The sequence below is a fragment of the Panicum virgatum genome, chromosome 5K (assembly GCF_016808335.1).
Source record: "Panicum virgatum strain AP13 chromosome 5K, P.virgatum_v5, whole genome shotgun sequence".
Lineage (NCBI taxonomy): Eukaryota > Viridiplantae > Streptophyta > Magnoliopsida > Poales > Poaceae > Panicum > Panicum virgatum.
In genome coordinates this window covers 48451575-48464993 of record NC_053140.1, presented here as the reverse complement: position 1 = coordinate 48464993, position 13419 = coordinate 48451575, and the positions used below count along the sequence as shown (strand labels likewise).

At 46.6% G+C, this 13419-nt stretch overlaps 2 protein-coding genes across 2 annotated transcripts; one reads left to right on the top strand and one right to left on the bottom strand.

Annotated features, from left to right (window-relative positions):
- The first annotated feature begins 204 nt into the window (after positions 1 to 204).
- On the top strand, positions 205 to 5017 carry LOC120708044 (probable alpha,alpha-trehalose-phosphate synthase [UDP-forming] 7). The gene is made up of 3 exons (XM_039993135.1): positions 205 to 2554; positions 2974 to 3247; positions 3975 to 5017. Exons 1-3 carry the CDS (start codon positions 489 to 491, stop codon positions 4350 to 4352), a joined length of 2718 nt encoding a protein of 905 aa, XP_039849069.1. The 5' UTR covers positions 205 to 488; the 3' UTR covers positions 4353 to 5017.
- A 1026-nt stretch (positions 5018 to 6043) lies between these two features.
- Positions 6044 to 8623, bottom strand: LOC120708045 (heat stress transcription factor A-4b-like). Its single transcript, XM_039993136.1, has 2 exons — positions 8211 to 8623; positions 6044 to 7593 (listed from the first exon to the last, which is right to left on the bottom strand). The coding sequence occupies exons 1-2, from the start codon at positions 8424 to 8426 to the stop codon at positions 6463 to 6465; spliced, it is 1347 nt and encodes a 448-aa protein (XP_039849070.1). The 5' UTR covers positions 8427 to 8623; the 3' UTR covers positions 6044 to 6462.
- Between the last annotated feature and the right edge of the window lie 4796 nt (positions 8624 to 13419).

Genomic DNA, 13419 nt, shown 5'->3' with positions numbered 1-13419 from the left:
ACGCCAGCTGGCACCGGAGGGGGGGCGGGCGCAACCTTATCCTCTTTTCCCGAGGCATCCCGTCCCTAGGCGCGGTCCAAGGAGCACTAACTCACCGACAGAAACGGGGCCCACATGTCAGTAACAGGTGGTCCAGGAAAGGCCCCACGCGCCGAGCCCAACACGCCGTGGAATATACGGGCGCGTCCTTGCGTTCCTTCCTCCCCCCTACCTCTCTCTCTCGCTCTCTCTCTCCTCGCTCGCCTCCGGTAGCGTTTCGCACTCTTCGAGTCTGAACTCTGAACTCGCGAAGACGCGAACCCACCACCTCCGTCCCTCGCTCGCCGCCTCCCTCAGATCAGATCAAAGCGGAACACCAGACGACTCCTCTTCATCCTCCTACTAGGGTTTGGTGAAACCCTCCGCCCCGTGGATCGGAAGGGCTAGCTAGGGTTTGCTCACCTCTCGCGGCGAAGCTTTCTGTTTCATCTGCTCGGTGTGTTTCAGCCATGATGTCGCGGTCGTATACCAACCTGCTCGATCTCGCGGAGGGCAACTTCGCGGCGCTGGGCCTGGCCGGCGGCGGGGCGCGGCGGAGGCAAGGGTCGTTCGGGCTGAAGCGGATGTCGCGGGTGATGACGGTGCCGGGGACGCTGTCGGAGCTCGACGGCGAGGACGAGTCGGAGCCCGCGGCGACCAACAGCGTCGCCTCCGACGCGCCCTCTTCGTTGGCGGCCGACCGGATGATCGTCGTCTCCAACCAGCTGCCCGTCGTCGCGCGGCGGCGGCCCGATGGCCGGGGATGGTCCTTCTCCTGGGACGAGGACTCGCTGCTCCTCCAGCTCCGCGACGGCATTCCCGACGAGATGGAGGTGCTCTTTGTCGGCTCCCTCCGCGCCGACGTTCCCGTAGCCGAGCAGGACGAGGTGTCGCAGGCGCTTCTCGATCGATTCCGCTGCGTGCCGGTGTTCCTCCCCGACCACCTCAACGACCGCTTCTACCACGGCTTCTGCAAGCGCCAACTCTGGCCTCTATTCCACTACATGCTCCCCTTCTCATCATCCGCGTCCGCCACCACCGCCTCTTCATCGCCCGGCAACGGTCGATTCGACCGTAGCGCTTGGGAGGCGTACGTGCTCGCCAACAAGTTCTTCTTCGAGAAGGTCGTTGAGGTTATCAACCCGGAGGACGACTACGTCTGGGTTCATGACTACCACCTCATGGTGCTGCCTACCTTCCTCCGCCGCCGGTTCAACCGCCTCCGAATCGGATTCTTCCTCCACAGCCCCTTCCCTTCGTCAGAGATCTACCGCACCCTCCCTGTTCGTGAGGAGATATTGAAGGCTTTGCTCAATTGTGACCTCATTGGGTTTCACACTTTTGATTACGCCAGGCACTTCCTCTCGTGCTGCAGTAGAATGCTGGGAATTGAATACCAGTCAAAGCGTGGGTACATTGGATTGGATTACTTTGGCCGCACTGTTGGGATCAAAATCATGCCAGTGGGAATTCATATGGGTCAATTGCAGTCAGGTCTGCGCTTGCCTGACAGGGAATGGAGGCTTTCTGAGCTTCAACAGCAGTTTGAGGGGAAAACTGTCTTGCTTGGTGTGGATGATATGGATATCTTCAAGGGGATCAATTTGAAGCTTCTTGCCTTTGAGAATATGCTGAGGACCCATCCCAAGTGGCAGGGCCGGGCAGTATTAGTGCAGATTGCTAACCCAGCCCGTGGGAAGGGTAAGGATCTGGAAACCATCCAGGCTGAGATTGAGGAGAGCTGCCGGAGGATTAATGGGGACTTTGGCCAGTCAGGGTATAGCCCTGTTGTTTTCATTGATCGTGATGTGTCAAGTGTTGAGAAGATTGCCTATTATACAATAGCAGAATGTGTGGTGGTGACTGCTGTGAGGGATGGGATGAACTTGACACCATATGAATACATTGTCTGTAGGCAGGGTGCTCCAGGATCCGAGTCCACATCAGAGGTGAGTGGGCCAAAGAAGAGCATGCTGGTTGTGTCAGAGTTTATTGGCTGCTCACCGTCGTTGAGTGGTGCTATTCGGGTTAACCCATGGAATATAGAGGCAACCGCAGAGGGGATGAATGAGGCCATTTCAATGCCTGAACAGGAAAAACAATTGAGGCATGAGAAGCATTACCGTTATGTCAGCAGCCATGATGTTGCTTACTGGTCAAGGAGCTTCACCCAAGACTTGGAAAGGGCTTGTAAGGACCACTTTAGGAGGACTTGTTGGGGCATAGGGTTGGGATTCGGTTTCAGGGTGGTGGCCTTGGACCCTCATTTCACAAAGCTTAACATAGATTCAATTGTTAATGCTTATGAAATTTCGGAGAGCAGGGCTATTTTGCTTGACTATGATGGAACTTTGGTTCCTCAGACTTCCATCAACAAGCCACCTAGCCCAGAAGTTGTGAGTACTATCAATACCCTTTGCTCAGATAGGAGAAATATTGTTTTTCTTGTCAGTGGGCGAGACAAGGATACGTTGGGAGAGTGGTTTGCCTCATGTCCAAAGCTGGGGATTGCAGCTGAACATGGTTACTTTTTAAGGTATGTTCTTTTCCATTTTTGCACAATTTGTGAAGTACTGGCAGCTGGATACTATACCTTTTCTATAAATAGCAAGAGCAATACAGCTTATCCTTACCAAACATTGAACTTAGTTAGCAGATAATGGTTTTAAGCAGCTTCATTGCTTATGTAACATTGAACTTAGTTTGTGATATACAACCTTTTTTCTGTCCTCACAAGCAGAATAAGTTGGCCCTCTATATTTGGCCTCTTTAGGATCGCTCGGAATATTAACTTTACGTAACCTGAAGGTCACCTATGAACATGAATGTTATGAATCAATTTTAGGCTATTGGTTTTTTTTTATTCAGTTAACAACAGTATTTGGTTTAACCAACTGCTATTAAAATGTCTAAACTAGAAAGGTATTTGAAATAAGATTTCGAAATTTGCTGTAGGTGGTCTAGAGATGAGGAGTGGCAAACCTGCACCCAAGCTTTGGACTTTGGTTGGATGGAAATGGCAAAGCCAGTGATGAATTTGTACACAGAAGCAACTGATGGATCCTCCATTGAGACCAAGGAAAGTGCTTTGGTGTGGCACCATCAGGATGCTGACCCAGGCTTTGGATCATCACAGGCAAAGGAATTGCTTGATCACCTGGAAAGTGTACTAGCAAATGAACCAGTCACTGTTAAAAGTGGCCAGTTCATTGTTGAAGTGAAACCTCAGGTTCGTTCATCTATTAGTTTCCCAAAACCTTTCTTTAAAGATCTGTGCCTTTTAACATGTAAGACCATTATTTGTGCCTTTCAAAAACACATTTGGTATTTTATTTTCGTCTGTCTATAAAGTAATGCTATAGACCACTAGCTAGCACCTTTGTTTTAATCACAGTTGATATGATCACCAGTTTCAATTTTTAAGTACCCATTGCAGTTCTTTTTCCTGATATAATTTTTATTCACTATTAGGCTATTAAGTCCACTCAGTTATTAACAGGGGCAACAGTATGTTGGTCTTGCATGGTGCCCATGCACCAGGGTAAAAGATGAAAATACCTTTAACTAGACTAATTTTCACCACATATTCCTATAACAATTTGCAAGTTACTTGAGCTGTGCCCCAGGGTTAATTTGTATCTAGCTTCGCCTCTGGTTATAAAGACCTCTTTGGTCCTGTTTTGGCTTCTATCTTGTTGTGGGAGTGCTTTCTGAAGCAACTTTCGAAGAAGCAATTTTGGGACACTTTTCTGTGGTTTTAGTATTTGTGCCTTGTAGCTGTTGCTGAAAAGCACCTTTTTGTTTGCCTTATCACCTATGGGGCCTTAGGTACTTAACCTTCTGTAATGTTTTCCTGCACGCTAATAATATCGAAGTTCAAGTTATGTTATATGACTTTTACCTTGCATGAATAACCTTCACTTAAGATTCGTTCCTGTTGTTGTGCTAATCTTCAGGGCGTAAGCAAGGGAGTAGTTGCTGAGAGGATACTTGCATCAATGAAGGAGGGAGGAAAGCAGGCTGATTTCGTACTGTGTATTGGTGATGACAGGTCCGATGAGGACATGTTTGAGAACATTGCCGATATCATGAAGAGGAATATGGTTGCTCCGAGAACACCACTGTTTGCGTGTACTGTGGGACAAAAACCAAGCAAAGCCAAATTCTACCTGGACGATACATTCGAAGTGGTCACCATGCTGAGCGCACTGGCAGATGCCACAGAACCTGAACTGGAGACTGATTCGGCTGATGAATTGGCCGCATCTACTTCATCACTCGACATTGGTGATGAACAATCAGAATCCACTGATAGACCAATTGGAGGATCTTAGCGCACTTCCAGAATACGATGATTGATTTAATAGTCTGCACATTTTTCTGGTGGATATGAAGTTCGATGACTAACACCTGGGCCTACAAATGCTCGAGACGAAGGCTTCTCAATCTGCTGCACTCCAAGTTTCTACAGTCGGGCAAGACAATATGCCCTTTTGCTGCAAGACGTAGGCTCATATGTCCATAGCTGACTTGCCGACTTTGTTTGCACGTTTCTCTTTCACTTTTTCGTTCCTTTTGTTGAGGTAAAAATGAAAGCTTCACGGAAGGCAAGTGAATCGTGGGGCTGATGTAATGGGATGGGTATAGGAATGGCACATGTGAAAGGAGTTCGTGCAATCTGTGATTTGATCTCTTATTAACAAGTTAAAAAGTGGTGGCACCTTTGGAACTATAAGTTGCAGCAATATCAAGGGCGAGGTCTGAATTGTTTCGTTGCTTCGGAGCTGGATCTTGGCTCCTTTTCTCTGATGGTTTTGCACCTACGTTTTCCCCCTTCCCCTTTTGCCTGGAAGATTTTTGCGTTGTCAACACTGTCACTGGATTACGGCGTATGCAAGTACTCCCTCCGCTCCAATGTACAGGTCGTTTGATTTTTTTTTACTAAGTTTGGCCACTTGTCTTATTAAAAAAATTATACAGAATCATTTCTTTGGTTGTAGCTTGCTTTATCAATACAACTATACAAGTTCTTCAAGAATGACTCAAATTTGTCTATGTTTTCACAAATTTTTTAAATAAGAGGAGTGATCAAACTTGGTTAAAAGAGTTAAACGACTGTCCATTTTGTATGCCTCTGCCAACGAGCGCTGGATGCCTGGAGATTGTATTGGGCGTTGTCGTGGCAAGTTTTTGCTTGAATTACTACTGGCAAAGGGTTCTTGGAATTTGGTTTTGTTGGACTGAGGGCGGCTTGTTCTTGTTCATCGTCTTCCATTTCTTCGGGTAGGAAAATGACTTGAAATCACTCCAACTTGTTGATTCTGCAGCAGGTGTTACGAAGTGATTTGTCAATACCGTAAAACGTACGCAGTCCTACGGCGTCGTATAGGAGTGGCACAAGAGCTTGGAAACATCTCTCCCCAAGGCTCTCCAACCGTGCGGCAGCCGTACGCCTTGTGGATTGAACCCACACAGGCACACATCGACAGCAAACTGTAGCCGGCGCAACAGCATGGCAAATTGGCAATGGCAAATAAAACGGAGAATGCCTTACTAAGTACAGTGGCCGGTAGCGCGTCAGCAAATTGATCGTCATGGGAGAAGCTGCCAATGGGCAATGATCAGCAGCCCCGCCCGATTCATCATACCACGCTGTTCTGTCAGGCATCGGCACAGGCACGACGGAATCAGGCGCAAATAGTGAAAAGGAACTGGATCCACATGATCGCGAACCAGGCAGATCGAGCCGCACAAGCCGCCTGGCACGACGAATATCAAGGTCCGTGTCATTCCATAAAGCTGAAAGCTTGTGGCAATTATTTAACAACATTATATACCCCTCAAAGTAGCATTTACATTATGTATTGTACGGCTGTACCTGCCCCTGCAGAAAAAAACTGAAACTACCAGGCACTTCATCAAGCCTGAAGCACCGAATGCAACACCAGAAATAGTTAACCAGAATTATATAAAAAGAATATAGTTCACCAGCCAAACACTAAACAAGAAGAAAAAGGTGTGAGGATAATGTTCCAAAAGTGAAGTGGTTCTTTAGTCTATATATAGCATTCAACATCAAAGTGATTATTATCATCCATCAATATAACCATGACCCCAACCTGAGAAATCGTAGAAGTTGAGGACACCCCAACCTGAGAAATCGTAGTAGTTGAGGACAGCAATATCCGGATGTGTCAAGTGACCAGGTATGAACACAACATACCTCACAAAAGTATAGCAACTAATCTATGCATCATTCTAAACATGGGCAAAGTACGAGGGAGAAAAGTATGTTACTCTACAAAGTCAATGTCAGTCGACGCATCGCACTGCAATATGCGAAGATATGATACACTATGAAGAACAAGTCAGAGGTCCCACGGTCCTATGTGTTTCTGTGCTAACTGTTTTTCAGCTACAAGAAATACGAACAATTAGGTACAGTTAGGTTTTCTCTGCTGAGGTGAGATGCCCCAGCTTTTCTGTCATCTGTTCCACATTCTTCTTTCCCCACCATAAGTTTTCCTGGTCTCCTGTTCTTGTCTGATAGTCTTTACTGTCTCCATCTCGCCTTTCTGATTGGACCTCCTGATGCGCATTGGAACCAGGCTGCTCAGTAAGAAATTGCTCCCAAAAGCCGTCGTTTGCAGGTGCTAAACTTGGATGGTCCTCGGCAGGTTGATCTCTTGACGGACCAGTTTCTGTAATAGCAGGCTCCAGATTAACATCAATCTCAGACACCTTAGCTCGTGAATCTGTACAGGACTGCATTTGAGGGAGGGGAGGACTTTCTGCGCAGCTAGTTGACTCTGTTACGTCATGAGAAGAGAGCGAATCTCCTGCACCAGCTGAAGAGGTATACATCCTTGAGAGTGAATCTCCTGCACCAGCTGAAGAGGTATGCATCCTTGACGGAGGCGATGGTACAACAGGATCACTTTCTCCAGATGAATGGACCTCTGTGATAACAACGGCAGATGAAGGTCCCGGGACACCATCATCATATGAAATATCAAATGCTTCACTTGCTTCTCGAAAGAAATTCTCCAATGAGTTCAAGGAAGACTCCATTTTGTCAAATGATTCTCTGCAAACTGGTGGGTTCGTTAAGCCCCCATGCACAATCTGATTCCCCTCAGTATTTGCATCTTGGTGGACAGAAACAGGTATTAGTAGTCTCCTTTTCTTTCCATGATGATCAGGTTGCTGCACAAAGCTAGAGCGAAATCCTGGTGCCCGTACAATATCTCTGACATAAGCTATCAGATTCTTTTGCCGATCCTCCAAAAATATCAACTTACTCTCCAGCTCCTGCATTCGTCTCTCCATATCAAGTTTCTTTTCCGCATTCTTTTCAAGCTCTGAGGAAAGATTTGCATTCTCACACTTCAGCTTCTCGATTTCCTTTTCATATTCCCGCCTTTCATGATCTGCCAGCGGTGCAGAAGACTGATTGTGTGATGAGTGACTGAATATGGGTTTGCGCCTATGTATATTTTTCAGTCGGTGCCGTTGTCCCCTAATGAAATCCTCATTTGCAAACTCCCATTGCTCAGGATCAATTTTTCTGAAGCCCTGCATAATAAGAACAAGCGGTAACCTACTACCATAGTATCACAAAAAATGATGTGTCAAGGCTCGTAACGCTCGTAAGTCAATAGAAATCACGTGCTGTCAGCAAAAGAAATGGAAGTGCAGCAGCTGAATCATAATTCAGTTTGATGTCTAGTTGATGTGATGTGGGTGTGGAAAAACATGTCACTTCAACAGCATCTACCATTGCCAGAGGATCATTTGTCAAGCGACAAGACCCTCGAATTCTGTCGGGTCTAGAAGGAAAAGAGCATCTCACCAAGCTAATTGGTTGTCTACAACTACAAGTATGGCGCACGGGGTTAAACCTAACGCAAAACACCAATACGCTATGCTATAACAAGAAACTAACCCAATTGGCCTTGTGACGATACCCTAAGGCACTTGCTCCACGGCAGCTCATAAGATTCGGCCCCAAAATTGTAGGATTCTCGCACAGGCGTAAACAATAATAGCTGACAGCAGCACACCAGCACGCATCACGATCGAGCAGACCCGAATTGCCGGATTGGGCAGGCACGGAGGCAGGGGGGGGGGGGGGGGGGGGGGGGCGGAAGGAAAGGAGGCGAGGGAAGGAAGGCCCGCGGGGCGCGGCTTACGTAGGTGTTGAGCTGCCGCACGAAGCTGGAGAAGTTGTTGTGCTTGAAGTACTTGGGGAGCAGATCCCTGCAGAACTCGGCCTGGTTGGCGACGACGAAGCTGGTCCCCGGCGGCGTCCACCCCACCACGGCGTCCGTGGCCGGGTCGTCCACCATCTCGTACGTCTTGCTCAGGAACGGCGGCAGCGAGGACGCGCCCCCGCCGCCCGCCTCCATCCCCGCCCGAAGACCAGCCTCCCCTCCTCCCCCCCTGCTCAGGCTGCTGCTGCTGCGGCGGCGGCGGCGGCGGGGGCGCGGCGCATGCCCGGTGTGATCCGGGGGAAGCGGCTCGCGGCTGCTTGCTTGGGGTTGGTTGGTGACCGGGGGGCTCTCGCTCTCGGAATCGGATTGGCGGAAATTTCCAGAAGGTTAGATTGCGCGGCGTGGGCCTCGAGCTGCGGCCTGCTGGGGCGGGGCGGCGCGGCCGCGCCAGCCAGTGCGCGATTCTGGTTGGGTCGGGTTGTTGGGTTAGGTAAGCAGTGACGCGCTGGGGCGCCGCGGCTTGTGCTACCGGACCGGACCGGACCGGACCCTTTCCGCGGATGAATGGCGTGGTCCGGCGGCGGTTTTTTTATTCTTTTATTTTTTATTTTCGTCTTTTACAAAAGTATATTTTCGATTTGCAAAATTACAGGAATATACCCCGGCCGTCCCATTGCCGGGCGGCTGGGACCTGGCCGCCCGGCAGCGGGGCGGCAGGGGCATTTTTGAAAAAAATTTCGCGGAGAAAATTACGCGCAGGTCCCTGGGGGCCGGTCGCCCGGCAGCGGGGCGGCCGGCCCTGGCCGCCCGGCTGCAGGGTGACCGGCTCTCCCACCCTTATATAAGGGTTGGCTGGTCCCCCACTCTTCATTTGCATCACTAAAATTCCAGAAACCAAGAAAAAAAAGGGAGAGAGGCGAAGCCCTGCCAGATTTTCGAGCCGGCGACTGCAGGTAACCAAAATTCTTCTACGCTTTACAAATAGATTATGTTGTAATTATTTTTGTTGAAACAGTAGATTAGCAATCAATTTAATTATTGTTAGGAGTGATTAGTGGTACATTTAGGTGCAATTACTTGTAATGATTAGCATTGATACTAAACATTTAGTGTTAGATTAAGTATTAGAAAGTACTAGAAAATTGTTAGAGAAGTATTAGAAAGTCTTAAAAATTGGAAGATAATATAAAAAAATTGTAGAAAATGTTAGAAAATTGTAGAAAGTATTTTGTTGAAACAGTATTTTAGCAATCAGTTTAATTATTATTAAGAGTGATTAGTGGTACATTTAGGTGTAGTTACTGAAAATAATTAGCATTGATATAGTATATTAGCAATTTGATTGCTCACTTGTGATTGCCAGGGCTCAACACCATGGCATCCTCAGGATCCACCTACATTCCATGGAGTAAGGTGACGGAAACAGTCCCACAAGGAGTCCAGGTAACTATGTGTTTTTGCGGATCCTTGTGCAAACTAATGAAATCAAGGGTTTTGTGGGACGACTTTGACAAGAGGTTCTTCATGTACGAGAATTACGAGTACGACCTGCCCAAGCATTACGGCAAGGACCGAGCAAAGGTACTACAAAACACTATCAGAGTTTGTCACTTTCAGATCTAGTAATGACTTCTGACATGATTTGGGAAAAGACTCCACTGCCTCTATGTGATTTCGTGCAGTGGTTAGACACCGAGTAATTTCAGCGGGATAAGGACCACGTGGAGCGTCAAGCAAGGTGGGCTGCACAAAAATGGCAACGAATGCTGCCTGAAGAACAAATGGAGGAGAAGCGCAAAAAAAAACCAGGAAGAGATTCAGAAGAGGATTGCAGAAGTGGAACGTCAGAAGGCAGAGGAACGTGAAGCTGATAGGGAGAGGAAGCGAGAGAGGGCCCGCCGTGCTAAGGAAGTAGGGTCTGAAGCTATTAGGAAGGGAAAATATCCTCGGTGCACTCAGTAAAGCACCACCATGTAATCCCGGCATTTTACATTTCCTAAGGCATGTTAGGTTTACTCACAACACGAGGTTATCGTGTTGCACATGCCATGCTTTTCATTGTTCAAGTACCTAGTAGTACGGACGTCTTAGGCCTCTGCTTTGTAATCGTACCATTGTTTATAAAACTGTATTGCAAACCGAAAATTTATGATTCGTAATTACCCTTCAATTTTCAGTACACTACATTCAGTGAGCAATCTAATTGAACCAACCTACACATTTAGAACTGCAACCAAAAAATCTTACTACACAAATAACTTCGTAATATTACATGCTACAATCTGGTGCAAATACATATCCATATATAATGAAATGTAATTATCACATATAGGTCGGAATACATATCCATACATCTGGTTCAAATACATATGCACACATAACGAAATCTAGACGCGACGGGCTCCAAAATCCGGAGGCAATCCATCGGTGGGATTTCCAGAAAGTCCAACCTCGGCACCAGCATTATCTTCTTGCATTTTAGGGTATTTCTTGTAAGTGTGACCATCTGCTCCATACAGGTTGCATTGTTTTTTCTTCTTTCCTGCCTCAGACTCATCCATTCCGTTACGGATACGAAGTGTCTACCGTCGACTTACCCCTCTCCTACCATCTGGAATGGGAATGTACATTAGAGAGATATTTGGTGTAGTGAATATATCTCATGGCCCCAAGTGTGCACAACGGTTTCTTTTCTGTAATATTGTGAAACAAAAACCCCAGGATCCAACCCAGATTCTGAACATGCCGCAATGACATAGGAGTATGGTAAGTGAAGAAGCTGTGGCTTCTTACATCTACAAAAAAAATTTACCTTCCGGCGTTATCAAGCAATCCTGAACGACCCTTTGTCTGCGGACACCCTGCCCTGTCCTGTCCTTGCAAGAAACCTCAAACATTTGATCCTTTGTGCCCATGGAGACCACTCTGTGATATTGAGCCTTTTAAATCTTTTCTTTCATGTAGTTAGTGACCCTATTACAAAAAATCACTCATGTATCATTAAGTAAGACAGCAGCTGCCTGGTACCGCTCTCTGAAGTATCTTATGCATCCGTACATAATGAACTCAACTATGCCAACAAGAGGAAATCCACGAACATGACGCATTACCATATTGTAACACTCTGCGTGGTTGGTTGTCTCGATCTCATATCGACGACCACAAGTGTCGTATAGAATGGACCATTTCTCCTTAGGTGCATCCTTAATCCACTGTGTGAAAGGTCTGCCGCCGGAACGTCTCCGACTGGAGGTTGAGGCCTGTTCCTTTAGCAGCTCGGTGCACATGTTATCTAGCACCTGCCACAATGCATCAAACTTCCGTTGCTGATTCTGAGTGCACAACCTCTTGAACAAATTCATAAGTTCCTTATTCTTGAAGCGCTCATAAAAGTTTGCACCCATATGCCTTATGCACCACCTACTCACAACATCTGGCCATAGAGGAGGTTCTCCTCGACTTCCTTCATGTAGTTGCCTTATTGCTGCTAGAAGACCTGCATGTTTGTCACTGATGAGGCAAACATCAGGCCTTCCAGCAACAACGTGAATCTTCACACATTCAAGGAATCAGTGCCAGCTCTCTGTGTTCCCATTCTCAACAAAAGCAAAGGCGATGGGAACCACCTGCTTGTTGCAATCAACTCCAATCGCTGTCAGTATTGTCCCCTTATATCTTCTTGTCAAGAATGTGCCGTCAATACATAGAACAGGAAGACAATACATAAATGCCCTCACATATGCACCAAGGCAGAAGAAAGCACGAAGCAGAAACCCAGGTCCCCCATCTAAACTCGGTACAATGTAGGTATCAGCCGCGCTTCTAGGATTTCTCTGCACAATTGCTGACAGCATGTGAGGCATGTTATCATATGATGCCTCATATGTGCCGAATCTCATCTCAAACACCTTTTGTTTTGCCCGCTAAGGCTTTGCATAGCTGATTTTGTATTGAAAATGGTCGTCGATGTCCCTAATTATCAATTTTGGCTCATAATCAATTTTTTCTAGAATCACCCCATACATCTTCTTGGCCACGAAAGTGGATGTGATGTTACAGTGAGTTTGCGCAACAACAGTTAATCTATATGTATGTGGTGTAAGAATTGAACACTCCCATTGTGTCTTGTATTTGCCCTTGTAGGCATGTACTCGCCATGTACAATCGTCATTGACACACTTCACCTCATATTCTTTGCTGCTAGACTTCACAACTCTGAATACCTTCCTCAACGATATAGCCCAAATCTTCACAACATCTTTCACAGCTTCAATGCTAGGATACTTTGCCCCCTGCACAACCTCATTCTCTCTATATTCGTACTCATTACTCCTAATATCCTGTATCACTGGATTTTCAAAACCCTTATCTCGTCATTCACCTAGCAACGGGTAGTCCTCATCGTCTGATGAGTCCCCACATTCTTCCATCATTCGAGCCTCTTGGTCTACATTCTGTACAGCTTCCACTATTCCAGGTATCCGCTCCCCCTCATCAGCTAAACCTTGCGGCTTAGGTTGAATGACATGCACGTTCTGATTTTCTTTTTCTCCTACTTGATCAGCTATACCTTGCGGCTCAGGTTCTGTGACATGCATGTTCTGATCTTCATTTTCTTGTTCCACTGCTTGGTTTATATGAGATGATGTACTTGTTGACCCTTCACCGAAATGGGCTGCCTTCTGGTGAATCTGAATTAGCATTGCAAGAGACCACCCGCGGTCAAGAGCTGTTTGCATGTAAGTCCGCCATTCTTCGGTGTTTGCTATAAGCATCAACTCCCAGAAATCCCCTTCAGTTCCCCAATTCGTCACAGTCTGAATGGTTAGGAAATTAGTCTTTGGATTCACATTGAATATCTCGTGAAGCCATTTGCGTATGGAACCAAAACTTCTCTCTAAGGGTTTATCTATTCCGCACTCTCTTCGTTCAAAAGCTGATAGATCTACTCCATATACATAATGAGAAATATAGTAGTCATCATAATGAACTTGAAAACGAAACTTGCTCGACATATCTGGACACACAATCATGATATTAAATTGATTGTTAATCTACTGTTCCAATAAAAATAATTACAACATAATCTATTTGTAAAATGTAGAAGAATTTTGATTACCTGCAGTCGCCGGCTCGAAAATCCGGCAGGGCTTCGCCTCTCTCCCTCCCTCCCTCTTTTTTTTTTGGT

Bases quoted from the DNA above. Each gene is read 5' to 3' on its own strand.
- LOC120708045 (XM_039993136.1), bottom strand. From the start codon at position 8,426: ATGGAGGCGGGCGGCGGGGGCGCGTCCTCGCTGCCGCCGTTCCTGAGC. The intron at 7,594-8,210 runs GTAAGCCGCGCC...CTTATTATGCAG, and splicing joins TGCGGCAGCTCAACACCTAC to GGCTTCAGAAAAATTGATCC.
- LOC120708044 (XM_039993135.1), top strand. From the start codon at position 489: ATGATGTCGCGGTCGTATACCAACCTGCTCGATCTCGCGGAGGGCAAC. The intron at 2,555-2,973 runs GTATGTTCTTTT...AATTTGCTGTAG, and splicing joins GAACATGGTTACTTTTTAAG to GTGGTCTAGAGATGAGGAGT. The intron at 3,248-3,974 runs GTTCGTTCATCT...GCTAATCTTCAG, and splicing joins TTGTTGAAGTGAAACCTCAG to GGCGTAAGCAAGGGAGTAGT.